Genomic DNA, 24,719 nt, shown 5'->3' with positions numbered 1-24,719 from the left:
CATTAATCCATTAAATAGTGTTCAACTTTAAATTTAAATCATAAACTTTGATGGTGGGTATATGCAGAAAGTGAGAACATCTAAACTATGAGTACTACAAATGTTTTAATTATGTGTAACTTCTTTATTTGAAGTAGAGCAATTATTACAATATTACCAGTGACCTCAACACTTATAAATAACCATTTAAAATCTAAATCAAAGTTAAACATTTTAATCAATAAATCTAATCAAAGCAAATACTGCATAGTAAATGTACTATAGAAAAGTTTTCTCTAGCTTTGTATGGATAATTTTTTTAACCACCATAAAAAATAAGAACCTTAGCAAATATTAGTTTTTTTTAACATTACTTAACTAAACATTTAAATTGGACATAAAAAAATGTCAACTCTTTTACTATTTGCACACATAAACGTCTATTATATTTTGAATATAAAATCATATACTCGACGACCAACAACATGAACGTGACAGCTTTTGAAAACGCGTACTTGAATCGTATTAACACTATCACTCAATCGGAGGAAATTAATTTACATGTAGCAAATGCCTTGAGATTTGTCATACAGAATGTTTTTGCTAAAATCAGCAAAACATTTGTGCTAACCGTAACAACCTCTGGTGGCCCGGTGGAATTTTGGCTACACGACACCATGAATAAACTATTTGCCACTTGGGGTTTAATAGCAGTGCAACTAGTAGTTTTGGATTACACAATCGCCCAATTAGATGTAGCGGGAAGACGTTATTGTAATATGATTATGACCGACTCATTTGATAGTTTGAAAAAAGCTAATATTGCAGAATACAATCGATATTCAGATAGTTTGGAGTATTATTATATATTCCTACAAACACGAGATTTACTTTTTGAAAAAGAAATGGAAAAGATATTCAAGTATTGTTTCGACAACTATTGGATACATTGCAGTGTAATGGTGCAGGATTCTAAGGGTGAAGTCTTGGTTTACACCTATTTTCCTTTTAAGGAAAATAACTGCTTTCACACTAAACCGGAATTGATAAATCGTTTTATTGGGAATGGATTCGAAGGAGACGAAATGTTTCCAGATAAGCTAAAGAATTTGCATGGTTGTTCTTTGAAATTAAGCACCTGGGAAATACCGCCATTTGTAAAAAATACAACCAATAGAAGATTTCCAGATATCCATGTATCGGGTTTTGAAATATCTATACTGATAACAATTAGTGAGAAAATGAACTTTACTATCAATGTAGAGTGGGTGGATATAGAAACCTATGAAATGCAGGAATCACCTGAGAGCAAGCCATTGTCGATGGTGAGTAAAATTATTAAAATTATAAGAAAATCCATTAAAACAAAACATTTCTTTTACAGTTGCAAAATTATGAAACTAATTTTACTATGGGTTATTTCCGTCATACAGCTGATAGAGATAAAGTTGCTACGCCTTCTTTTGTCACCTACTATATACCACTGGCAGGTATAATCCTACGTAAGCAAGCTAGTCATGAATCTATGGGTATATTGACATTTCCATTTGATAAAACTACTTGGATATTAATTCTTATCGTTTATACTATTATTGGAATGTTTAATATTTTCCAAAATAAACATAAAACCTCTAGTATATTCGAAATATTAGAGGTCATTCTCGGTATGCCTCTAGGCAATGTATCGCCCTGGACTTCGACTAGGATACGTTTTATGACAACAATAATATCATCGTTCATTCTACGGTCGGTCTATCAGTCATTACTTTTCTTTATGTTTCGTACAAACTTCTATCAATCCACTCCCATGACTTTGGAAGGTCTGGTCGAAGATGGTTATAAAGCTGTATCAACCGAATTGACTCTACGATTTCTACTCTATGTTCCACAAATTGAGGATAAAACTTTACCCTTAATAGTGATTAATAACACCAGTGAACTGTATCCCTTACGTTATCTGGAATTGTATAGTAATGAAAGTCTAGTAGCCATGTCTATAATCGAATTTGCCATACGTTATGTTCACGAAGAATTGGCTCCCGGTGGTGCTCTTACGGTTTTAGGCATAAATGTCAAGGATCAACAAATTTGTTTCTATTTACCCAAACATTCGTATTTTAGTGATATTTTTGATCTATATATTATTCGTTTACATCAGGCGGGTTTGTTGGAAAAATGGCGCGATTGGGCTAATTTTGAATATCCAGTTTCCCAAGAGGATTCCTCTACAGCCTATGAAAATACCTTGATGGTAAATTTAAATCAATTGTATGGTTTTTTATTATTCATGATATTTTTACTATTAATATCCATTGTATTATTTGTACTGGAATTATTGTCACTTAAGTTTAAATGGTTACAGAAGATTTTTTAAATTAATCACAAACTTATGAAGTATAAAATTTAAAATAATCACTTGCAATTTTAATAAAATAAATGTTATTGTTTTAATACTTATATGAAATGTTTAAGGTTAAAAATTTGGATTTAAAATTTTGAGGAAAATATTTGTTGTGGGGAAGAAATTATTTGGAAATAAATCTGTTATTTATATATGGCTGATCTGGTCGGGATAAATTTTGACATGGGAGTAGCCAAGTTTAAGTTTTTAAAAGGAACCCTACAAATGCTCCAGGGTCGGCACTATTAGGGCTCCTATTAATATGTAAAATTTTAAACGCGTGCCAATTTTTATTTCCCATCTGATTTCAAAGACTTTAAAATATGTATGTATATTGTTGGAAAGCGTACTGATAGTGATTGTAGATTTAAAAATTCCAAAAAAAATCTTTAAGAACATACAACAATCTGAAAGTTATCTTTACGGAGAACATTTCCTATCCTTTAAATACTACACTTCTTCACTCTTCCGAATTTGACCTATTTTTTTATAAAAATTTTAACCTTAGGCCAAATGTTATAAAATTCCAAACCTGGGATCAGAATACGGAAAAAAGCTTTGGAAATCTTGACATCTTCTCAATTTATGCCCAACATATTTTGCCGGACCCTAGGGAAATGTGAACCAAATTGTAATAATTCTCGGAATTTTCGTTCCAATGATTGAGAAATACAGTTTTTTCATAGTTGATTCAAAAATTACAAAAGAGAAGTTTGCTGCATTTGTTTCTTTACCCCTTATTTCATAAGCACATACATAATTCAACATTTTGGGGTTATTAATTGTCCCTTTAGAATGGCAATGAACTTGATATGAATTCATATAGACATTTCAATTAGACACCTAATTACCAGCTCATTAAATGTACTATAAATATTTATTATAAATAAATAAGTACTTATAAATAATGTCTAGTAAAAGTATGTTTAATAAACATTGTTTATTCATCACTTGCAACATTTTTATTAGGGCCCTCAGGTGAAAAACAATTAACCGATTAATCAATAAAATAAACAAAATATTTTTCCGACTTCAAATCCATATTTGCAATATGTTAAATGTTCGAACAATACAATCTCAAATATGGCCGATAGAGTTTTTTCTTAAAACAAGTTTTTTCTTCATCTCGGGAAGGAAATTATTTGAAAAATTGACCTTGCAAAAGAAAATTTTCATTTGAATCTAAATGTTGAGATTTTGATATCAAATGTTGTCCGGTTTATACATATTCAGTAGTATTTGTCCTTAGATCGAGAGCAGCATACATATATCAATTTGGAGTAAATTATTTTCTAAATTGCTACCTAATTCTGAGCTAATAATTTTACAATTATATATTATATATATTAAAACGCGAAATGTTAGTATAGGTAGGGTATAAATATACCACCATAGCGGCACTAATTTCTTAACAAACCAAAGTGAAATTGACACTTATTAATTGGATGGTAATTAAATAATAAATCATACTAATTGACCTCATAAACAATTGAACTATTTAAACCTAAGTACCACAAAGAAATTCTATTATTCTCAGTTTCAACATGAACCTAACGGTATTTGAGGAAGCCTATCTACGGCGGATCGAAACTATAATGCAGTCGGAGGAAATAAATCAGATGGTAACAAAAGCCTTAAGATTTGTCATACAAAATGTATTTGCCAATATTACTAACGCCTTTGTCATAACGATATCATCTGAAAAAGGACCAATACAATTTTGGCTACACGATATCATGAGTAAAATATTTCTATCGTTTGGCTTAATAGCAGTTCAACTAGTAGTATTGGATGACAAAAAATCTGATTTGGATTTACCGGGAAAACGTTATTGTAATATGATAATGATTGATTCATTTAAAAGCCTGGAAAAGACAAAGATAGTGGAGTATAATCGAAATTCCGATAGTCTAGAGTATTACTTTATTTTCTTGCAAAGCTATGATAAATTAATCGCCACAGAAATGGATAAGATTTTTCGATACTGTTTTAATAACTTTTGGATACATTGCAATGTTATGGTACAGTATGGAAATGGCGATATCCTTATATACACCTACTTTCCTTTTAAGGATCAACAATGTTTTCAAACTCAGCCGGAAATAATTAATAAATTCAATGGTGAACGTTTTGTAAATGAAATAATGTTTCCAGATAAATTAAGGAATTTAAACGGATGTAATGTGAAATTAACCACTTGGATAGTGCCACCATTTGTTATGAATAAAACAAATAGATTTTTACCACAACGTGAAATTTCTGGCTTTGAATTGTTCATAATGATTGCCATAAGTCGTGATATGAATTTTACACTCGATGTTAATGTGATTTCAATCGATACCTATAACCAGAATAAGACGCCTGAGACGGGTCCCATGAGAATGGTAAGCTCAATTAAACATTAGACATCTTTAACTTATGTTGGGAAACAATTTTCATATTTCTTCTTTTCCTTACAGTTAAAAAATCTAGAAACCAACATTACCATGGGTTACTTTCGTCGTACCTACAAAAGAGATAAAATTGCTACATCCAGTTATGTTACCTATTACTTGCCCCTAGTAGCCGTAATACTTCGTAAACAAAGTAAATATGAATCGTTGAGTATTTTTACGTTTCCCTTCGATAGCACAACCTGGATCTTAACATTAATATTTTATGGTTTAATAGTTATATTGAATAAGATTAATGTGCACCGACGAAAAGCGAATAGTTTTCAGATTTATGAAATTTTTATTGGCATGTCGGTGAAAAACGTTCCCAAGACTTCATCGAAACGTATTCACTTTATGACTGCCCTATTAAGTTCCTTTTTCTTACGTTCCGTCTATCAGTCATTGCTGTTCTATCTCTTTCGTACTCACTTCTATAAATCCCCACCGCTATCTCTAGAAGATCTTGTAGCTGAGGGATATTCAGCTGTTTGCAGTGAAATGTCTACGATTTTCATAGCAAATGTTCCACAAGTTCTGGACAAAAGTTTGCCAATAATTACCATTTACAGTGCAAATGAAATGTATCCATTATATTATTTGGAACTCTATCGTGATCGAAATTATGCTGCTATATCGATTTATGATTTTGCTCAATATTACGCCTATCAAATGTTACCGATCGGTGAGGTATTGCTGGTATTACCCATTAATGTTAACGAGCAACAAATCGGTTTCTATTTGGCAAAACATTCGTATTTGGTTGAACGCTTTAATAGTTACATTTTGCTCTTTCAACAAGCCGGCCTACTCCTAAAGTGGAAGGATTGGTCAAATTACGATTATCAAATCTCTAAACTAATCAGTTCATCGGGGCCTAAAGAATTTGTTTTTATGATCAGTTTAAATCAGTTGATTGGATTCTTTTTCGTAATGTTATTATTATATTTTGTGTCGTTTATAGTATTTTTACTAGAACTACTATCGCTAAAAATTAAAATTTTAAAAATGTTTTTTGAAATTTCTTTTTCGAAAAAAACTAAATTTATAAAAAATAATTGCAAAAAAACAAAGAAACGTGTTAATTACTTTAAGTAATTGCTTGTTTCTGAAAATTTATTAAATGTTAAAAATAAATATTTAAATATTTGTTGTATGTACCTTGCTTCAATTATTATTAAAATGTTAAGAAGAAATGATGAATAAATATTAATTAAATGTGCTACTCACTTATTTGTATTTTTTATTAAAATTAATATAGTCTATAGTCCAGGTATACTCTAGTCTATAGTATAGTCTATAGTCCAGTTTATAGTATAGTCTATAGTCTAGTATATAGTCTAGTATATAGTCTAGTCTATAGTCTAGTATATAGTCTAGTCTATAGTCTAGTATATAGTCTAGTCTATAGTCTAGTCTATAGTCTAGTCTATAGTCTAGTCTATAGTCTACTCTATAGTCTAGTCTATAGTCCAGTCTATTGTCTAGTCTATAGTCCAGTCTATAGTCTAGTCTAGTCTATAGTATAGTCTATAGTCTAGTATATAGTAGTATAGACTACTCCAGTCTATAGTATAGTCTATATTATAGTCTACTCTATAGTCTAGTCTATAGTATAGTCCATTGTTTAGTCTATTGTCTAGTATATAGTATATAGTCTAGTATATAGTCTAGTATATAGTCTAGTATATAGTCTAGTCTATAGTATAGTCCATTGTTTAGTCTATTGTCTAGTATATAGTATATAGTCTAGTATATAGTCTAGTATATAGTCTAGTATATAGTCTAGTCTATAGTCTAGTATATAGTCTAGTCTATAGTCTAGTCTATAGTCTAGTATATAGTCTAGTCTATAGTCTAGTCTATAGTCTAGTCTATAGTCTAGTCTATAGTCTAGTCTATTGTCTAGTCTATAGTCTAGTCTATAGTCTAGTCTATAGTCTAGTCTATAGTCTAGTCTATAGTCTAGTCTATAGTCTAGTCTATAGTCTAGTCTATAGTCTAGTCTATAGTCTAGTCTATAGTCTAGTATATAGTCTAGTCTATAGTCTAGTATATAGTCTAGTCTATAGTCTAGTCTATAGTCTAGTCTATAGTCTAGTATATAGTCTAGTCTATAATCTAGTCTATAGTCTAGTATATAATCTAGTCTATAGTCTAGTATATAGTCTAGTCTATAGTCTAGTATATAGTCTAGTCTAGTCTATAGTCTAGTCTATAGTCTAGTCTATAGTCTAGTCTATAGTCTAGACTATAATCTAGTCTATAGTCTAGTCTACAGTATAGTCTATAGTCTAGTCTATAGTCTAGTCTACAGTCTAGTTTATAGTCTAGTCTATAGTCTAGTCTATAGTTTAGTCTATAATCTAGTCTATAGTATAGTCTAGTATATAGCCTAGTCTCTAGTCTAGTCTAGTCTAAAGTTACAAAGTTCGCAAAGCAACAAAAAAGTCCATATATTATAATATTTGGAAAACGCAAACATCGTCAACATCTATTATTTAAGTAAATATTTAAATAATTTACTAATTAACCAATACTTTTACAACTACGCATTTAAATGTCAATTATTTTAGGCAGAAAAAACAAAAACTGAATTTATTCTCAAAGCATATAACGACATGAACGTAACAGCATTTCAAGACGCTTACTTAAAGCGTATAGAAACCATAATACAACCAGAGGAAATAAATTTTCTTGTAGCAAACGCTTTGAGATTTATTGTACAAAATGTATTTGCAAATATTTCGAATACGTTTGTCATTACCATATCATCCGCTGAAGGACCAGTCGAATTTTGGCTGAACGATTTAATGAGTAAATTATTTGTTAGTTGGAGTTTTATGGCATTACAACTAGTTGTTCTGGATCAAAAAACCAAACAAATGGAAGTGCCCGGAAAACGTTACTGCAATCTGATTTTAATAGATTCTTTCGAAAGTCTCGAGAAAACTAATATTGCCGCCTATAATCGAAATTCCGATAATTTGGAATATTACTTTTTATTTCTACAAATACCTGATCATAAAGCTAAAAGTGAAATGAGAAGAATTTTTAAATATTGTTTCGATAATTACTGGATTCATTGCGATATAATGTTGCAGAATTCAATAGGAGAGATATTGGTTTATACTTATTTTCCTTTTGAGGCAAACAATTGCTTTCAAACGGAACCCAAACTGATTAATCGATATATGGATGATCGTTTTGTGAATGTTGCAATGTTTCCAGATAAATTACAAAATTTACATAAATGCCCCTTGAAATTAAGCACTTGGGAGACAGCACCATTTGTTATAAAAGCACCAAATACAAAGTTTCCAAATATATCTGTATCTGGTTTTGAAATCCTTACCATGATTGCCATTAGTCAACAAATGAATTTCACCCTGGACATTGATTGGATTTCTTCGGAGACGTATTATGAACAGTCAGATTCTGGACCTTTGTCGAAGGTATGTGTAATCGTAAAAGTTTAGAATAATTACAGTATTATATTACATTCAACTGTATATGATTAAATGTGTATGTTTACAGCTTAAGAACGTTGAAACAAACATTACTATGGGTTATTTTCGACGTACAGCCGATCGGGATAAAATTGCTACACCCACCTATGTCACCTATTACATACCGATAGCCGCTATTATAATGCGCAAACAAGTGCAACACATATCTATCGGTATGTTTACATTTGCTTTCGATAAAACTACTTGGATTTTAATGATAATATTTTATGGCGTCATCGGAGCAATTCATAGTTTTAGAAATACGAATGGAACATTTCAAATATTTGAAATATTCATAGGTATGCCAGCAGCAAAGTTGCCTAGGAGAGCATCGAAGAGAATACGTTTTGCCACAATTTTATTAACTTCATTCATAATACGTTCCATCTATCAGTCGTTGTTGTTCTTTCTATTTCGCACCAATTTCTACCAACCAGCACCGATTACCTTAAATGCTTTAGTTGATGCTGGTTATAAAGCCGTATCAACTGAATTAACTAAAGAATTTCTACTTTATGTACCAGAAATTGAGGACAACTCCTTACCACTGATAACACTCAATACCACAGATGAAATGTACCCTTTGGATTATGTTTATCGCAATCCTAATGAAAGTTATGCGGCGATGTCTATTGCGGAATTCACTTTACGTTATGTTAGAGAACACATGTCAGTTGGAGAAGCCCTTATAATTTTACCCATTAATGTCAAGGACCAACAAATTGGTTTCTATTTAACGAAACATTCATATTTAATCCAACAGTTTGATTATTATATTTTGCATTTTCATCAAGCTGGCCTTTTAGATAAATGGAGAGAATGGGCAAGATTATATTATCGAGTTACCAGAAGTCGTATCTCTACCGCCTACGAAAATGCATTAATGATAAGTCTAAAGCAATTGTCTGGCTTTTTGCTTCTGATAGTCACATTATATGGAATATCAATGATCATTTTTGGTCTTGAGCTGTTATCAATGAAATATTGTAGATGGTTGCAAAAGATTTTATGATTCAAAAAGAATTAATTTTTTGTAAATGTTTAAAAATGTATGTATTGGGAAATTGAAATAAATCTATTTAAAAGAAATCATAATTCTATTAATATTAAGTTGGGCAAGGTTATAACAACAGCTGAAGTTTATAACTGACTTGTGGACTTGAGGACTCTCTGGAATTCTTGGATATGCACCGACCCTTATCATAGGACATATGTATAAGCACTCAACATATGTACAACTAGGAATTAGGTTTTTAGAGTATTAAAATTTTCATATAAAATTTCCAAATGTTCTATTATTTTTTCTGAATGAGGGCTTTAGTATTCAATGTTTAAAAGTCCTAAAATCTTTATATTAAAAACGGAATAACAAACCAAAAATATATTCTCTTAAGTAAACAATATTAGCAAATATTAATTTAGTCATTGTTAATAAATACTACATAGTAGTAAATACTTAAATTAAACACTAATTAACCAATACTTCTACACCTATTTAAATGTCAATTATTTGTAGGTGGAAAAAATGCTAGTTAGTTTATTCTCAAAGTAATCATATTTATCAACATGAACACTTCGGTATTTCAAGACGCTTATTTAAGACGCATCGAAACGATTATACAACCAGAGGAAATAAATATTCTTGTTGCAAATGCTTTGAGATTTATTGTACAAAATGTATTTGCCAAAATGTCGAATACTTTTGTCATTACCATATCATCCGCTGAAGGACCAGTCGAATTTTGGCTGAATGATTTAATGAGTAAATTATTTATTAGTTGGAGTTTTATGGCATTACAACTAGTAGTTCTGGATGAGAAAACCGAACGTTTGGAAGTTCCCGGAAAACGTTATTGTAATCTAATACTAATTGATTCCTACAAAAGTTTAGAGAAAGCTAATATAGCGACATACAATCAAAATTCCGATAGTTTGGAATATTACTTTATATTTCTACAAATACCTGATCATAAAGCTAAAAGTGAAATGAGAAGAATTTTTAAATATTGTTTCGATAATTATTGGATTCATTGCAACATAATGTTGCAGAATTCAGAGGGGGAAATACTGATTTATACATATTTTCCTTTTGAGGCAAACAATTGCTTTCAAACGGAACCCAAACTGATTAATCAATATATGGGTGAACGTTTTGTTAATGTTGGAATGTTTCCAGATAAATTAAAGAATTTACATAAGTGCCCCTTGAAATTAAGCACCTGGGAGACGGAACCATTTGTTATAAAAGCACCAAATACAAAGTTTCCAAATATATCTGTATCTGGTTTTGAGATTCTTACAATGATTGCCATTAGTCAAAAAATGAATTTCACCCTGGACATTGATTGGATTTCAACTGATACTTATTATGAATCATCAGAGTCTGGTCCATTGTCAAAGGTACGTGTAAACATTGTTTAAAACTTTAATATCATTACACCTTTATATTTCCTTAAAACGGTTATGATTATATATTTTGATTACATATCATTACAGCTTAAGAACCTTGAAACAAACATTACTATGGGTTACTTTCGACGTACAGCTGATCGAGATAAAATTGCCACGCCCACCTATGTCACCTATTATATACCGATTGCCGCTATAATAATGCGCAAACAAGTTCAACACATATCTATAGGAATTTTTACATTTGCTTTCGATAAAATGACGTGGATTTTAATGATCATATTTTATGGCATCATAGGAGTAATTCATAGTGTTAGAAGTAAAAGGGGAACTTTTCAAATATTTGAAATATTCATAGGTATGCCAGCTGCAAAGCTACCTAGGAAAGCATCGAAAAGAATACGTATTGCCACAATTTTATTAAGTTCTTTTATACTACGTTCCATATATCAGTCGTTGCTGTTCTTTCTATTTCGCACCAATTTCTATCAACCATCACCGATTAGTTTAAATGCTTTAGTGGATGCTGGTTATAAGGCTGTATCTACTGAATTGACAAAAGAATTTTTACTGTATGTACCAGAAATTGAAGATAAATCCTTGCCATTGATAACACTCAATACCACAGATGAAATGTATCCCTTGGGTTATGTGGATTACTTTCGTAATGAAAGTTACGTGGCCATGTCTATTATTGAATTCACCATACGTTATGTACGAGAATACATGGCCGTTGGGGAGGCCCTTCGTATTTTACCCATTAATGTCAAGGATCAACAAATCGGTTTTTACTTAACAAAACATTCGTATTTAAGTCGTCATTTTGACTATTATATTTTGCATTTTCATCAAGCTGGCCTCTTGAATAAGTGGAGAGAATGGACAAATGTCTATTATCAAGTTACTACGAAACGCTCTACTAGCGTCTATAGTGGAGAATTAATGATAAGTCTGAAACATTTGGCGGGTTTTTTATTTCTAATAATCACTTTATATGGAATATCAATGATCATTTTTTGCTTTGAGTTATTGTCAATGAAATATTGTGTATGGTTGCAAAAGTTCTTATAATTCACAAAGGAATGATTATGTAATTTTTGTAATAAATCAGGCTAGACTATAGACCAGACTAAAGACTATACTATAAACTAGACTAGAGACTAGTTTAAAGTCTAGTATTTCTTAACTGTTAGTTTAAGGTAAATTTATTTCGAAAGCCTAAAGATATGTTATAGATTCTGCTCAATTTTAAAATATTTATTAAATATGTAAATGTTTACCCAGACAAAAAATATTGTATGCTACATCTGGTAGTGTCTCCATATTGATGTTTATTAACTATAACTAATACTTTTCTCAGCCTTTATTTTAAGCGAATTTTCAGGTTTATATCATCTCTAACGTCCACTTTTATAAGGTGTAAACAAATTAAATAATAGCCGAAACCACCTAAAATGAATATTTCGTATCAATATTACAGTACGTTACAATTACCAGCTCAAATTCATTATACCTAATATAGGAGCGTAGCATAAAATGACACTGCAAAAATAAATTTTAATGAAAAAAAATTGCAAAACAAATCTTTATATAAAAAAATACTACTCCTACCACTTTCTTATCTAAAAAATATACATATTTAAATTAAAATAAATGATTAAATAAATAACACGCGTTCATATAGGAAAACCTGTTTGTTTTGCCTAAATTAAATTTGCAAATTTTAGAAAAAAAAATAGAAAAACAATTAAAAATTCTATAAACGTTTGATGAACTTCTAAAATACAAAAAAAGAAAACAAACTAAAAGTTTTTAAATCTTTATGCTTAATTTTATTTAAATACATTGTATTAAATAAAAAATATAGAACAGTAAAACATCATACGATCAACATAGTAGAAGATTACATAATTATTAATAAATTTTATATAAAAAAAATAAACACTTTAAATGCAAGACTGGTTTATAGGCACTTTTAAAAAGTCATCTAACGCCTGATTACTTTTTTTTACAAATTTACAATTTTTGTACCAAAATTGAGGAGGCACCACCACCACCGTTGCAAATGGAGGCACAGCCGTATTCACCGGCTTTGAGGGCATGAGACAAATGGGTAATCAAACGAGCACCAGACATACCAATGGGATGACCTAGGGAAACAGCGCCACCATGTACGTTTACTTTGCTGGGATCAACATCCATTTTACGCATGTTGGCCACCACGACCAAAGAGAAGGCTTCATTAATTTCCCACATGGCAACATCTTCCTTTTTGATGCCAGCTTTCTCCAACAATCTGGGGACAGCTAAAGCGGGAGCAATGGGGAAATCAATTGGATCGGTTTCGGCATCTTGGAAGGCCACAACACGAGCCAAAGGCTTCAAGTTCATTTGGGCAGCTTTGTCGGCGGTCATCAAAACCAAAGCAGAACCGCCATCGTTTAAGGTGGACGCATTACCAGCGGTAACGGTGCCATTTTCTTTTTGGAAAACAGTCGACAGTTTGCCGAACTTGTCGAAATTGACACGTCTGTATTCTTCGTCTTCGGCAACAATGATGTCGGCCTTGCGCTTTTGTTGAATGGTTACGGGGGCAATTTCAGCCTCGAATACCTTATTGGCCCAGGCCTCAGCAGAGCGTTTGTAGGAGTTGATGGCGAAATCATCTTGATCTTGACGAGTGATGCCCATTTTTTTGGCGGTGTTTTCAGCACAGTTGCCCATGTGGAATTTGTTGTAAACATCCCACAAGCCATCGAAAACAATACCATCAATGAGGTTAACACCACCATAGGGAGTTTGGCCACGTTTCAAGTAGTAAGGGACATTGGACATAGATTCCATACCACCGGCCACAGCAATATCAGCTTGTCCCAACATCAAAGATTGACTGGCAATCATGACGGCTTTCATGCCAGATGAACACACCTTATTGACAGTTGTGCAACAGACATTCTTAGGCAAACCTGCGAAAATGGCAGCTTGTCTGGCGGGAGCTTGACCCAAACCGGCTGACACTACATTGCCCATATAAACTTCTTGGACATCTTCCTTGCTAATGCCGGCTCTTTGAACAGCTGCCTCAATGGCCACAGCGCCCAATTGCGTGGCAGAAAGGGGAGCCAATTGTGATTGGAAACTGCCCATGGGAGTACGGGCAGCAGATACAATTACCACATCATTGATTTTTGAGCTAAAGAAACGGGTCTGACCAAGAGTGCCCATTAATCTGGAAGCCTTCAAAAATGCAGCCATCTTGACTTTTATGTTGTGGAAAATTTATTTTATCTATTCTATCACAAGCAGCGAACAACCCAACTGGTTGAATGGAAAAAAACGAACTAAATTAATATAATCCACACGGGTTTTCTTTCTTTTTTACGGAGCAGAGCTGTCAAATTGCATAACATCTTCAGATTCCACAATATTTCCAAAAGAAAGCAAAAACAATAACAAAACAACAAACGGCTGTTATTTTTAAATATGTACTACCAAAACCATTAACTTAAAATATTGTTAGTTATTTTAGTTTTTTATTTATTTTTTAAGTTTTTTCTTTTTTTTTTAATTAAGAGCACATTTGCACACTGTATTTTTTAACAAAAATTATAATTTTTTTTAATAATTGTTAAATCTTCTAATACAAATGAGATTTTTAAACTGTCAAAATATTGTGGTACTTAATAATATTGACAGTAAACACTTCCTAAAGTAGTAACAGTATGATTACAATTAGAATCGCTGACGTCAAACGATAAGCAACAATAACAATTCATCTATTATGTCTAAAAGTTGAAAAAATTGAAAATAGTCGAAGAGAGTCGGAAAAAAGTAGAAAAGAACGTTCCTTTAAAAAGTTAAGGGTGAAAATAAAAAACGAAAAAAGTGGAAAGAAGTTCAAAAAGTCGACTATTTGTTTTAACTATTAAAACTAATATTGTACCAATGAAATTCTGTTTCATTGAAAACAAAAGTTGGCAGCATCTTTTTTCAATTTTCATTCTGAACACTTCCCTCCAAATCGATGACAGCGGCATTTTTTGTTTTCGCAAGAAGAAGCATATTTGACAAATATAAATTTTGCAAATTCACGGAGCCTACGAAAATAAAAGAATACTGAAAATAATTTTTTAAAACATATAGATAATTCTCCAAATAACTAAGAAAAATACGTAAAATACACTATGACTACCGGTAGTGCTCCTGCTGATGGTGTACGAGAGAAGGCTCTCTTTGATTATCGTAAAAAATTGTTGGAACACAAAGAAGTTGAATCGAGACTTAAGGAAAGTAAGTACACAAAGTTCCAGTGATATGGTAATCAATTTTTAACAATTTTTTGTTTTAAATAAATAAACAGAACGTGAAGAAATCAAGGAACTTACAAAACAATATGATAAATCAGAAAATGACTTAAAGGCACTACAAAGTGTGGGCCAGATTGTGGGAGAAGTATTAAAACAATTGACAGAAGATAAATGTAAGTAGAGTTTATAAGGATAATAAGAGAGTTGAATTTAACACAAAAATTCCATATTAACAGTTATTGTGAAAGCCACCAATGGACCCCGTTATGTGGTAGGCTGCCGCCGTCAATTGGATAAAACTAAGCTAAAGTCAGGCACACGTGTAGCCTTGGATATGACCACTCTAACAATTATGCGTTATTTGCCACGTGAGGTAGATCCTTTGGTTTACAATATGTCACACGAAGATCCTGGTGATGTTACATACTCTGCTATTGGTGGTCTGTCCGAACAGATACGTGAGCTACGTGAGGTTATCGAATTGCCTTTATTAAATCCAGAGCTTTTCCTCCGTGTGGGTATTACCCCACCAAAAGGTTGTCTTCTGTATGGCCCTCCTGGTACTGGCAAAACTTTGCTAGCTCGTGCTGTAGCCTCTCAGTTGGATGCAAATTTCTTGAAAGTTGTCTCCTCAGCTATTGTCGACAAATATATTGGTGAATCGGCACGTTTGATCCGTGAAATGTTCAACTACGCTCGTGATCATCAACCCTGTATTATATTTATGGATGAAATTGATGCTATCGGTGGAAGACGTTTCTCAGAGGGTACCTCGGCTGATCGTGAAATTCAACGTACTCTTATGGAGTTGCTGAATCAAATGGACGGTTTCGATGCTTTGGGTCAAGTGAAAATAATTATGGCTACCAATCGTCCCGATACTTTGGATCCTGCCTTGTTGCGTCCTGGTCGTCTTGATCGTAAAATTGAAATTCCACTGCCTAACGAACAAGCTCGGTATGAAGGAAATTTCTTAAATTTGTATTATAAATTAATTTTTTTGTTTTATATTTCAGTATGGAAATCTTAAAGATTCACGCATCTAAAATCGCCAAACATGGTGAAATCGACTATGAAGCCTGTGTGAAACTTTCGGATAATTTCAATGGAGCTGATCTGCGTAATGTTTGTACAGAAGCTGGTCTTTTTGCAATAAGGTAAATCTTAACTCAGAAATTAGAAAAAACTAATTTTAAATTCTTTTTTTATCCCTTCAGAGCCGAACGTGAATATGTTATCCAAGAAGATTTTATGAAGGCTGTACGAAAAGTATCCGATAACAAAAAATTGGAAAGTAAATTAGATTACAAGCCCGTTTAATATTGATCTTTCATTTTTATTCAATACACACATAAAAACATTTACAAAATCAATATAAAAAACTATTAAAATAAAACAAATGTACTTTTATTCTATTTTGATGTTATTGTCACATTTATCCTTCTATTAGGATGTCATTTCTTCATTTCTGTTTCTCTTCAATGCGTCTTTTTTTACGTTCCAAATACTCGCTAACATTATCGTATTTCTTTTTAAACCACACTGATATATCCTCGGGAGTCCAAGTGTATTCTTTGAATTGTTCTTCTACCATTTCTATCCAATTTAAAGGTGCTTCAAGACCACTTGCTTTTATTACTAAATGATCATTTACAACTCCGGTAACATATAACCTATCCAAAGCGTATGCCAAATTACAGCAAATCATATCGCTAAAGGCTAGCAATTGTGGAGCAGAAAATTGCCATTGTTTATCATTATTTTGTGTCAATTCGTATGTAGCCACGCATTCATTAGGTTGGTGCAGTAAAACAGATATTTCATATTTACCGCTTTCTAAAGACTTTAGAGCCAATTTAATGCCAGGTGCCGGTAATTCTACTCTATTAAGTTCTTTGCCTTCTCTAAAATCCCACAATCTTAATGTTTTATCGCCAGAAATTGTAGCCAGAACATCATCGTTTAAAAGTTCCAAGCCGGCTACAAACTCTTTGTGACCCAAACAATAACTGTGTACATCATAGGTGGCAGGATAGTTGGTAACTCGTACTTTGTCATCTCTGTCACAGGTTATTATAAACTTTTCATCTTTGGACCATAAAATATCATAAACAATACTTAGGTGACCCAACAATAACTTAGGCACAGCTTCATAATTCTCACAATCGTATTCATAGCAATCGCCAGTTTTGTCAGTAACTAACAAACGTTTTGAATCACTGCTAAAAGCTAAAGCTGAGGAAGCTCTAGCCAATGACCTAATCGATATCAGCTTCGCATGTTCTGGTCTTAGATGATACAATAACAAGGCCTTCTGACCGGCCGTAGTTACCGCCAATAATTGATGATCTGGTGACATCTTTACATGTTGCAGTGTTGGCAGCTCCTTTGAAAAATTCTGATGCTGCTTTGTTTCCTCTTCCTGTTGTTCAGCATCATTGTTTATTTGGCTCACTATTTTCACTCCACATTTTGTTAAATCTTCCGGCAAAACAATTTCCTTAAATATTTGTAAGTCATTAGGATTCACAAATATTATACGTTTTGCCAAGGCAATGACTAATTCGGGTTCGGTATAAAATATTGTACTCATATTTGGTGAAATTTTTTCAACAATTAACTGATATAAACAATAAATATTTCATCGACACTTAATTCCCACGTTATTTTTTTATTGGAACATGTACAAAAAATGTAAATAGAAAGTACCAGGGTTGGAAAAGTTTATGCTATTGTAGTATTTTATACTAAAACTGAAAATTAATTAATATTTACGAATCACATTGTGAACAAGTGGAAGACTAACATATTACATTTTAATTTAGTATTTATTAAAAATTCGAAGAATGATTAAAAATTTTTAAATTTTATTTAAAATTCAGAATTTTATAAAAAATTCAAAATTTCATTAAAAATTAAAATTTTTATTATAAATTCAAAATTTATTTAAAAATTAAAATTTTTATTATTAATTCAAAATTTTTACTAAATATTTGAATTTTCACTAAAATTGAGATATTATTAAAAATTCAAATTTCACTAAAAATTCATATTTTCTCTAAAAAATTTAATTTTTCTTAAAAGTTCGATTTTTTCATTATATGCTTTATCACGTAATTTAAAATTTCCAATATAAAAACAAATTTTGACAAAATTTAAAATTTTATTAAAAATAATGTCTTTAATGCTTATTAAAAATTAAAATTTTTACTACTTTCAATATTATTTTTTCCAAAAATACAAGTTTTCACTCAAATTATCATTAGTAATTAAAGTTATCACTAAAAATTTAAATTTCTATCAAAAAAGTAATTTTCACTAAGAATTAAAATTTAAGTAAAATTCGTATTTTAACTAAAAGTTATAATTTTCACTTAAATTCTTATTTTAACTAATATTAAAATTTTCTTTAAAATTAACATTTTATTTTTACCAAAAATTTTATTTTAAGTTAAAGAAATTATTGGTGTTACAAATTGCAATACTTTTTTCTTCTTGGCAACACTTAAAAACATCTGATAAGATAAACACACAAATCAGCCGCTGTCATCTTAACCCTCAAATGACATCATAAAATTTCAACAAAAACACAAAATCATAGAATCTTAAAACACTAAACAAAATTTATTTATTAAAAATACAAATAAATACAATCAAAAAGCACAAATATGGAAACAAAGCCAGTTTGGTGTATCCTTGGCTCGGGAGGACATACAGCTGAAATGTGCATAATACTGCAAGGACTACTGCAAAAGACCAAAGATCTCAACAACTATAAACCCATGAAATTTCTTGTGGCAAATACAGATAAAACTTCCAAGGACAAAATACAATTAACAATGGATGAGTTAAAACAAAACGTCAGCGAAGATGATTTTATTTACATACCACGAGCACGAGAGGTAGGTCAGAGTTGGTTTACCACAGTATTTACATTTCTTTATGCTCTGGTCTGGAGCTTTTGGTTGGTTTTTAAAGAGAAACCCCGCTTAATATTGTGCAATGGGCCCGGCACTTGTGTACCCTTTTGTATAGCCGGCTTTCTCTCGAAGCTGGCACGAAGATCAAAAACAAAACTGGTGTATGTAGAAAGTTTTTGCCGTGTCCATGAGATATCGATGTCAGGCCGTATACTCTTGCCCTATTTGGATGTTATGATTGTGCAGTGGGAACCACTGACGAGAATTGAATATTTGGGTCGTAAAAAGATAAAATATTTTGGAAACATTTTGTAAATGTTGCGGCCAAATTTTATAAAAGTTAGAAATCTAAGATATTAAGAAAAACACAAAGGATTTTGTTTATAGCAAGTAAATTTAAAGGAAGGCGATTAATTGTTACTGATAATTGTTATTGATAGGAAAATTTTATAAAATTTTGTTCTTTTACATATTTTGTTATCGTAACAAAATACAAGTAATTTTTTTCTAAACACTTTGTAAATTTGTTCCAGCACTTGCTTCCTTTATTTTCTTTTCAATTTCGGTAATGATTAATAAAGCGAAAGAGACTAAAAATCTATTAAAATTTAAAACACTAAGCACATAATTAAATTATTGATATTTTATTTTATTATATTAATTACAAAATAAGCAATAATTCCATGTTAAAGAATTCGAAAAAATAACAATTTTTATAAAAGATACCAAATATTGTTATAGCAAACTAAACAGAAAACACATTTTGTTAATATTTTTATATTATAAAACATACAAGAAACAAGTAGATTTTAAGAAAAGAAAACTTAAAAAAATATAATAAAATATAAATGTAATAAAAAAGTAAAATTTGCAAAGCCTCCTTCAGAGTTGGAAAAATTCTTAAAATCATTTACCTAAACACTCATCCAAATGATCATTCATTTCGGACTCTTCCACCTCGCGCGCACATACCGGACATTGCCGTGTTGTTTTATAAATACTACGTTGGCGATAGAGTCGAGTGTTTTCATCTTCGGATGAAGAATTTAAATCAACTTTTGTTGTTTTCGTAGACGTTGACTTCTTTGAGTTGGGTGAACGTTTTATTCCAGCTCTTTGTAAAAATTCCAATTCATCATCATCTTCTTCCATGCTGCTAGCAGAAGCAATACGTTCCAAAACATCATCAGAATAGCCAGCATTCCTTAAAATATCTTTTGTAGATTTTCGTGAAGGACGTGTCTGCCTTTTAGGTCTAGCCTCTTTGGAGATGGCCGATAATTTTTTCATCGCTTTTTTCGGTGGTAAAATCTTAATGGCTATACCAGTACAACCATTCAAATGTTCTGCCATTACAGCTCTAGTCATTTTTTCAAGACATATGGGACATGTTATTATATCATAACCCTCATCAAATTGATGACGAGATGAGGTGGGTTGGCAATCATTTTCCCTCTTGAATTCTTTCATTAAAGTATCCTCCCCAAAGAATTCATCTATAACACTGGTGTCTGCCAATTCAGAGACTATAGTAAGATCTAAATTCTGTCCCGCAGTATCATCATATTCGTCATCGATTAGCTCTATGTCATCGTCACACAAATTTATAGACTCATCCATTATTTCTTTCTTAATCATGGTCTGACGTTGATCGAGTGTCATGTTTCTATTAATTTTCGGCTTTGTAATGCATTCCGAATCTGAATCATCTTCATCATCAGAGGATAAAGTTATAACTTTATTTGTTTGTTCCTGCAGCATGATATCATCGTCCACAACAATCCAATCATTTTTATTCGATGAAGATTTTTCATCGGCCACAAATATAATATCGTGTGTGTCACGCGACTCAGTTGAAATACGTCTACGTTTCGAATCACCTTTAATAATCGATGAAATTTTAATATTTTAAAAGCGTTTCATGTTTGCAATTTGGTAGTTAATTATAATAGATCCAATTAAACCTCTCTGCTACTTATTTGCTTCCAAATAATTTCGTTTAAAAACTTTTTTTTACAATATATGTCCTTTGAAATTTCGAACATACATATCTTAAAATGACTATATTCTGGAACAACTCTTAAAAGTGTTCGATTAAAATTTAAAATTTTCTATATTTTCTTTTTAATCCTTCCGACTTTTCCAACAAAAGTTTGAATTATCGAATAATAGTTTCAACTTTTAAAATTGTTCGACCTGAACTTAAATTTTCTATATTTTCTTTTTAATCCTTCCGACTTTTTCAACAAAATTATAAATAATAATAGTATAAATTTTCGCACAAAAGGTTTTTAGAACTCAGATATTCTAACTATTAAAATCATCAAATTCCACAAAAAAAAATGGATTTTCTGCTCCAATTTTTTACTAAACTCGATCTAACAGTATAACTCGATATTTTGATTAAATAATATATTATTTAAGATCCAACTTTGGATTTTACGAGAAACCCGAAAACTCTCAATTTTAAAAACATTGAACTTATTCTATTCAAAAATATTTCGAACTTATTTTCAATTATCAAGCAGTTGAAATAATCTTAACTATGGCTTTAATATATGAATAAAATTTAAAGGACTACATTCTATGCACTCACCTTGAGGTTTATCATTATTATAATTGTTTATTTTATCCCCAAATCCACCACTACCTTTTCCTGAATCATTACCAGCCGCATTATTGCCAAAACGTTTAGACCATATATCTCTTAAATGTTTACGATCAACTTCTCCTTCAGGACTAGACGATATAGACGTGTTACTTGTGCCATAAGATGACGAAGTTAGTGTACTACCCCGACCCCAATCTTCACGACTGATTGTTGTTGGCTTGACACCAGAAACAGGACGTCCGCTATTGCCATTACTATTACCAGAACCTAAACCACCTAAATCTCTAAAGCCCATAACATTGCGTAGATTACCACCCGGAGGCACAACAGCTCCACGTGTTAAGCTATTATTGCGACCACCGGAGGAGGTTGCAGGCGATGAACTAACATTAAATGGATCTGTTGATAGGCCAGGATATGAGGATGGTGGAAACGCTTTGGCAATGTCAGAAGTAGCTGGTGGTTTTGTATTAATGGTAGTAGATGATTTTGTTTTTGGGTTTAATAACATAGTACCACCACCATTTGTTTTAACCGGTCCTAAAAGGGAAAACAGGAAAGGTGTGTTGTTAAGATGAGGGGGGTAAGTTTGAAAATGTCAATTTTAAAACACGAACCTTTAAAGCCATTGTTAAAATTATTAAAACCCTTGATATTCGCTAAAGTTGAGCTGTTAGAACCTGATTTGGGAAGAGCAGTGCTCTTAGTTTGTGGTGTAAAGAACTTACGTAAATCATTACCAGCTGGTGCAGATGGGTTTTTATCATTTTCCTTATCTTTGGCAGCTCGTCCCTTTTTCTTTTTCTCTGGCTCTTTTATTTTCATAAAAGTACCGCCACAATTTTGTAAATGTGTGGCCCACCACTGATCATTTGGTCCGGGAGCACGATTCGAAGTACGCTTTACATAACCGAAGAAAGGTGAACGATCCTGGCAAATGCCATTACAACGCCACCAATGCTGCTTATACAATTCGACCTCATCATGGAAGGTGTGATAGACGGTGATATTTGTGCCAGCCACTTTATTTATAGCTCCCATGATTTTCTTAAAATTCGGACCATGACCACCATTACCCTCACGTATGTTTAAAACAAAACAATATGCATGTATCATTTCATGCAACATGGTCTCAACCAAGTCCTTTCTGGGTCTCAAACTCAACAAGGGCTGACTAAGACGTATGGTTATATCCATGCCATAGCGATTCCGTCGCGAATAACAAATTCCTGCACAGCTATACATACGTTTACTCCATTCCAAGGTAACACACTTTAAACGACTCTGAAAGAATTTCGTATCGAATTGACCGAAAAGTGCAAAAATATCTGGTGTGGGATCTAGCGTCTCCCACTGAGGATGCACTAAATTTTGTGTACGATTTAGAAAATCTTCATCTAGATTCGAGTGTGGATTACTGCGTTTAATTTGTAAAGGTTTTTTTGATACCACCAGATTTGTGGAAGGTTTCTTAAAATCAATTTCTTCAATATCACTATCACCATCACCAGCTTCGGCATTCATGCGTCTTTGCATTTCCAATGCAAACAAATAGTCAGCATCATGCGACATGATCTTGGAATAGTTTTCTTTTTTACAGATGTATTAATAATGAAATCTGTTCACTGTTTAAAATTCTATGTACTACATCGATTTTTTAAATTCCCGGATAATCACAACAATAAAGAATTCTCATCAAAATTTGCAAATATTTGGCGCTTTTCACAGCTGCTTGAAAATAAACAAAACTAGTGTAGTATCCCTGCCAGCAATTTTGTAGACGACTATGAGAAAAATTCACTTCTAGTTTACGTTTACAGACTGACTATAAGTTATATACAATGTAATGCAGAGCTGTCCCGAAATTTCGTATTTGGCAACGTAAAGAACCGACTTTTACGAACTTATATCATAACTTGTATTAAAGCGAAATGTAATTTAGATAACTAGTAGTTAAATTTTAAATATATTTAATTAAAATGTAATTAATTAATACAGTAGGGAATACAAAAGAAAACTATAACTTGACTTTTCTGCAACTAACTTTAAGTTAGTTAATAAAGAGTTACCTTTAAGCTAATTTTTTAGTAACTAACTTTAAGCTAGTTGAAAAGTCATGCAGAATCGGATAATTGACTACTGCGTAGGACATCGCCATGTTAAAATAGTCAGTTGGCTCCATTAAAAATAATCCAATAATCAACCATTACTAGTTGATGAAAAAGTCGGCTTTTAATGCATTTAAAGTTAGTTGAGTTGCTGGCAGGGATACTACAAGAAATCTTTGACCGAAACTAATACATACAGAGTGATTTTACTAAAGCGACACGGCCACACATAAAATTTGTTTGACTCAAACGGTAAGTTTTTTGATTGTGTTAGTGAAAAAACTCACATGTATATGTGCGGTGTGAGTTTTTTTTTACTAAACAATCAAAAAACTTACCGTTAGAGTCAAACAATTTGATGTGTCGCCCAAAGTAAATTAATAAAGTAGCGACACGAGTTGTTGTACAACAAACGTCTACAAAAACCACAGGCAATTTGTTTTTGTTCGAAATACTCAACTGTCAAAATTTGTTTACAAAATTGAACCAATTATTAATGGAAAATATGGCATTATTGGTGCGCTTTCCAAAAATATGTTGTTATTTATATTAAAAGTCACAGAGTTTTCTTTATTTTTTAAAAATTAGAACATTTTTAAAAATATTATACACCTAAAATACACTTTTTCACATTAAATACAACAAATTACTCAGAAATTTGTACAAAAGCACGCGTTAAAATTAAAACAAATATGGCAACATAAACATTTTTGACAAGTAAGCCCACAAATAGCAAGTTTAAAAAAAATAGTCAGCTGTTCAAATGAGTCTACTTTATAAATTTACTTTGGTGTCGCCATGGCGCTTAACACACTTGGATAATTCCATCAATAATGACAGTCAAATGACCGGTAAAATGACTGTTGATGTAGTAAAGGGTTTAATTGGCATATGAAAGAGTGAAACAACTACATTTTTATTAATATATATATTAAAATCTATATTTCCATCAACAATGACAGCCAAATGACCGATCAAATGACTGTCACTGTGTTTCAGAGTTGTATTTTTCGTCGTTATAAATTCATTGTTTCTACGAAAGC

General features: G+C 31.7%; 7 protein-coding genes across 7 annotated transcripts; 4 read left to right on the top strand and 3 right to left on the bottom strand.

Annotated features, from left to right (window-relative positions):
* The first annotated feature begins 464 nt into the window (after positions 1-464).
* On the top strand, positions 465-3,219 carry LOC119604689. The gene is made up of 3 exons (XM_037957468.1): positions 465-1,304; positions 1,364-2,230; positions 3,175-3,219. The coding sequence occupies exons 1-3, from the start codon at positions 465-467 to the stop codon at positions 3,217-3,219; spliced, it is 1,752 nt and encodes a 583-aa protein (XP_037813396.1).
* A 6,668-nt stretch (positions 3,220-9,887) lies between these two features.
* On the top strand, positions 9,888-12,437 carry LOC119604686. Its single transcript, XM_037957463.1, has 3 exons — positions 9,888-10,721; positions 10,818-11,697; positions 12,415-12,437. The coding sequence occupies exons 1-3, from the start codon at positions 9,888-9,890 to the stop codon at positions 12,435-12,437; spliced, it is 1,737 nt and encodes a 578-aa protein (XP_037813391.1).
* A 102-nt stretch (positions 12,438-12,539) lies between these two features.
* LOC119604685 (acetyl-CoA acetyltransferase, mitochondrial) lies at positions 12,540-14,107 on the bottom strand. Its single transcript, XM_037957462.1, has one exon. It carries the CDS (start codon positions 13,983-13,985, stop codon positions 12,747-12,749), a length of 1,239 nt encoding a protein of 412 aa, XP_037813390.1. The 5' UTR covers positions 13,986-14,107; the 3' UTR covers positions 12,540-12,746.
* Positions 14,108-14,721: 614 nt separating this feature from the next.
* On the top strand, positions 14,722-16,452 carry LOC119604678 (26S proteasome regulatory subunit 10B). The gene is made up of 5 exons (XM_037957454.1): positions 14,722-15,020; positions 15,091-15,210; positions 15,274-15,994; positions 16,054-16,194; positions 16,255-16,452. Exons 1-5 carry the CDS (start codon positions 14,915-14,917, stop codon positions 16,355-16,357), a joined length of 1,191 nt encoding a protein of 396 aa, XP_037813382.1. The 5' UTR covers positions 14,722-14,914; the 3' UTR covers positions 16,358-16,452.
* Positions 16,342-17,744, bottom strand: LOC119604679 (tRNA (guanine-N(7)-)-methyltransferase non-catalytic subunit wuho). The gene has a single exon (XM_037957455.1). The coding sequence runs from the start codon at positions 17,628-17,630 to the stop codon at positions 16,500-16,502; it is 1,131 nt and encodes a 376-aa protein (XP_037813383.1). The 5' UTR covers positions 17,631-17,744; the 3' UTR covers positions 16,342-16,499.
* Positions 17,745-18,602: 858 nt separating this feature from the next.
* On the top strand, positions 18,603-19,513 carry LOC119604681 (UDP-N-acetylglucosamine transferase subunit ALG14 homolog). The gene has a single exon (XM_037957457.1). The coding sequence runs from the start codon at positions 18,706-18,708 to the stop codon at positions 19,270-19,272; it is 567 nt and encodes a 188-aa protein (XP_037813385.1). The 5' UTR covers positions 18,603-18,705; the 3' UTR covers positions 19,273-19,513.
* A 233-nt stretch (positions 19,514-19,746) lies between these two features.
* On the bottom strand, positions 19,747-23,333 carry LOC119604680. Its single transcript, XM_037957456.1, has 3 exons — positions 22,186-23,333; positions 21,554-22,108; positions 19,747-20,837 (listed from the first exon to the last, which is right to left on the bottom strand). The coding sequence occupies exons 1-3, from the start codon at positions 23,138-23,140 to the stop codon at positions 19,864-19,866; spliced, it is 2,484 nt and encodes an 827-aa protein (XP_037813384.1). The 5' UTR covers positions 23,141-23,333; the 3' UTR covers positions 19,747-19,863.
* Between the last annotated feature and the right edge of the window lie 1,386 nt (positions 23,334-24,719).

This window comes from Lucilia sericata, unplaced genomic scaffold (genome assembly GCF_015586225.1).
Source record: "Lucilia sericata isolate MDLA Ls3-8-SP2 unplaced genomic scaffold, ASM1558622v1 Contig000418F_arrow, whole genome shotgun sequence".
Lineage (NCBI taxonomy): Eukaryota > Metazoa > Arthropoda > Insecta > Diptera > Calliphoridae > Lucilia > Lucilia sericata.
Note: the sequence above shows the minus strand (reverse complement) of the source record. Positions and strands in the feature narration are given on the sequence as shown.

What these genes read in the sequence shown, in the direction of transcription:
- LOC119604689 (XM_037957468.1), top strand. Translation starts at nt 465, where the DNA reads ATGAACGTGACAGCTTTTGAAAACGCGTACTTGAATCGTATTAACACT. An exon ending in AGAGCAAGCCATTGTCGATG is followed by an intron (nt 1,305 to 1,363) that starts GTGAGTAAAATT and finishes TTTCTTTTACAG; the next exon opens with TTGCAAAATTATGAAACTAA. An exon ending in CCTATGAAAATACCTTGATG is followed by an intron (nt 2,231 to 3,174) that starts GTAAATTTAAAT and finishes TTGTCCCTTTAG; the next exon opens with AATGGCAATGAACTTGATAT.
- LOC119604686 (XM_037957463.1), top strand. Translation starts at nt 9,888, where the DNA reads ATGAACACTTCGGTATTTCAAGACGCTTATTTAAGACGCATCGAAACG. An exon ending in AGTCTGGTCCATTGTCAAAG is followed by an intron (nt 10,722 to 10,817) that starts GTACGTGTAAAC and finishes ATATCATTACAG; the next exon opens with CTTAAGAACCTTGAAACAAA. An exon ending in AAGTCTGAAACATTTGGCGG is followed by an intron (nt 11,698 to 12,414) that starts GTTTTTTATTTC and finishes GCGTTCATATAG; the next exon opens with GAAAACCTGTTTGTTTTGCC.
- LOC119604685 (XM_037957462.1), bottom strand. Translation starts at nt 13,985, where the DNA reads ATGGCTGCATTTTTGAAGGCTTCCAGATTAATGGGCACTCTTGGTCAG.
- LOC119604678 (XM_037957454.1), top strand. Translation starts at nt 14,915, where the DNA reads ATGACTACCGGTAGTGCTCCTGCTGATGGTGTACGAGAGAAGGCTCTC. An exon ending in CTGCCTAACGAACAAGCTCG is followed by an intron (nt 15,995 to 16,053) that starts GTATGAAGGAAA and finishes TTTATATTTCAG; the next exon opens with TATGGAAATCTTAAAGATTC. An exon ending in GCTGGTCTTTTTGCAATAAG is followed by an intron (nt 16,195 to 16,254) that starts GTAAATCTTAAC and finishes TTATCCCTTCAG; the next exon opens with AGCCGAACGTGAATATGTTA.
- LOC119604679 (XM_037957455.1), bottom strand. Translation starts at nt 17,630, where the DNA reads ATGAGTACAATATTTTATACCGAACCCGAATTAGTCATTGCCTTGGCA.
- LOC119604681 (XM_037957457.1), top strand. Translation starts at nt 18,706, where the DNA reads ATGGAAACAAAGCCAGTTTGGTGTATCCTTGGCTCGGGAGGACATACA.
- LOC119604680 (XM_037957456.1), bottom strand. Translation starts at nt 23,140, where the DNA reads ATGTCGCATGATGCTGACTATTTGTTTGCATTGGAAATGCAAAGACGC. An exon ending in TTTTAACAATGGCTTTAAAG is followed by an intron (nt 22,109 to 22,185) that starts GTTCGTGTTTTA and finishes TTTCCCTTTTAG; the next exon opens with GACCGGTTAAAACAAATGGT. An exon ending in TAATAATGATAAACCTCAAG is followed by an intron (nt 20,838 to 21,553) that starts GTGAGTGCATAG and finishes CGATTATTAAAG; the next exon opens with GTGATTCGAAACGTAGACGT.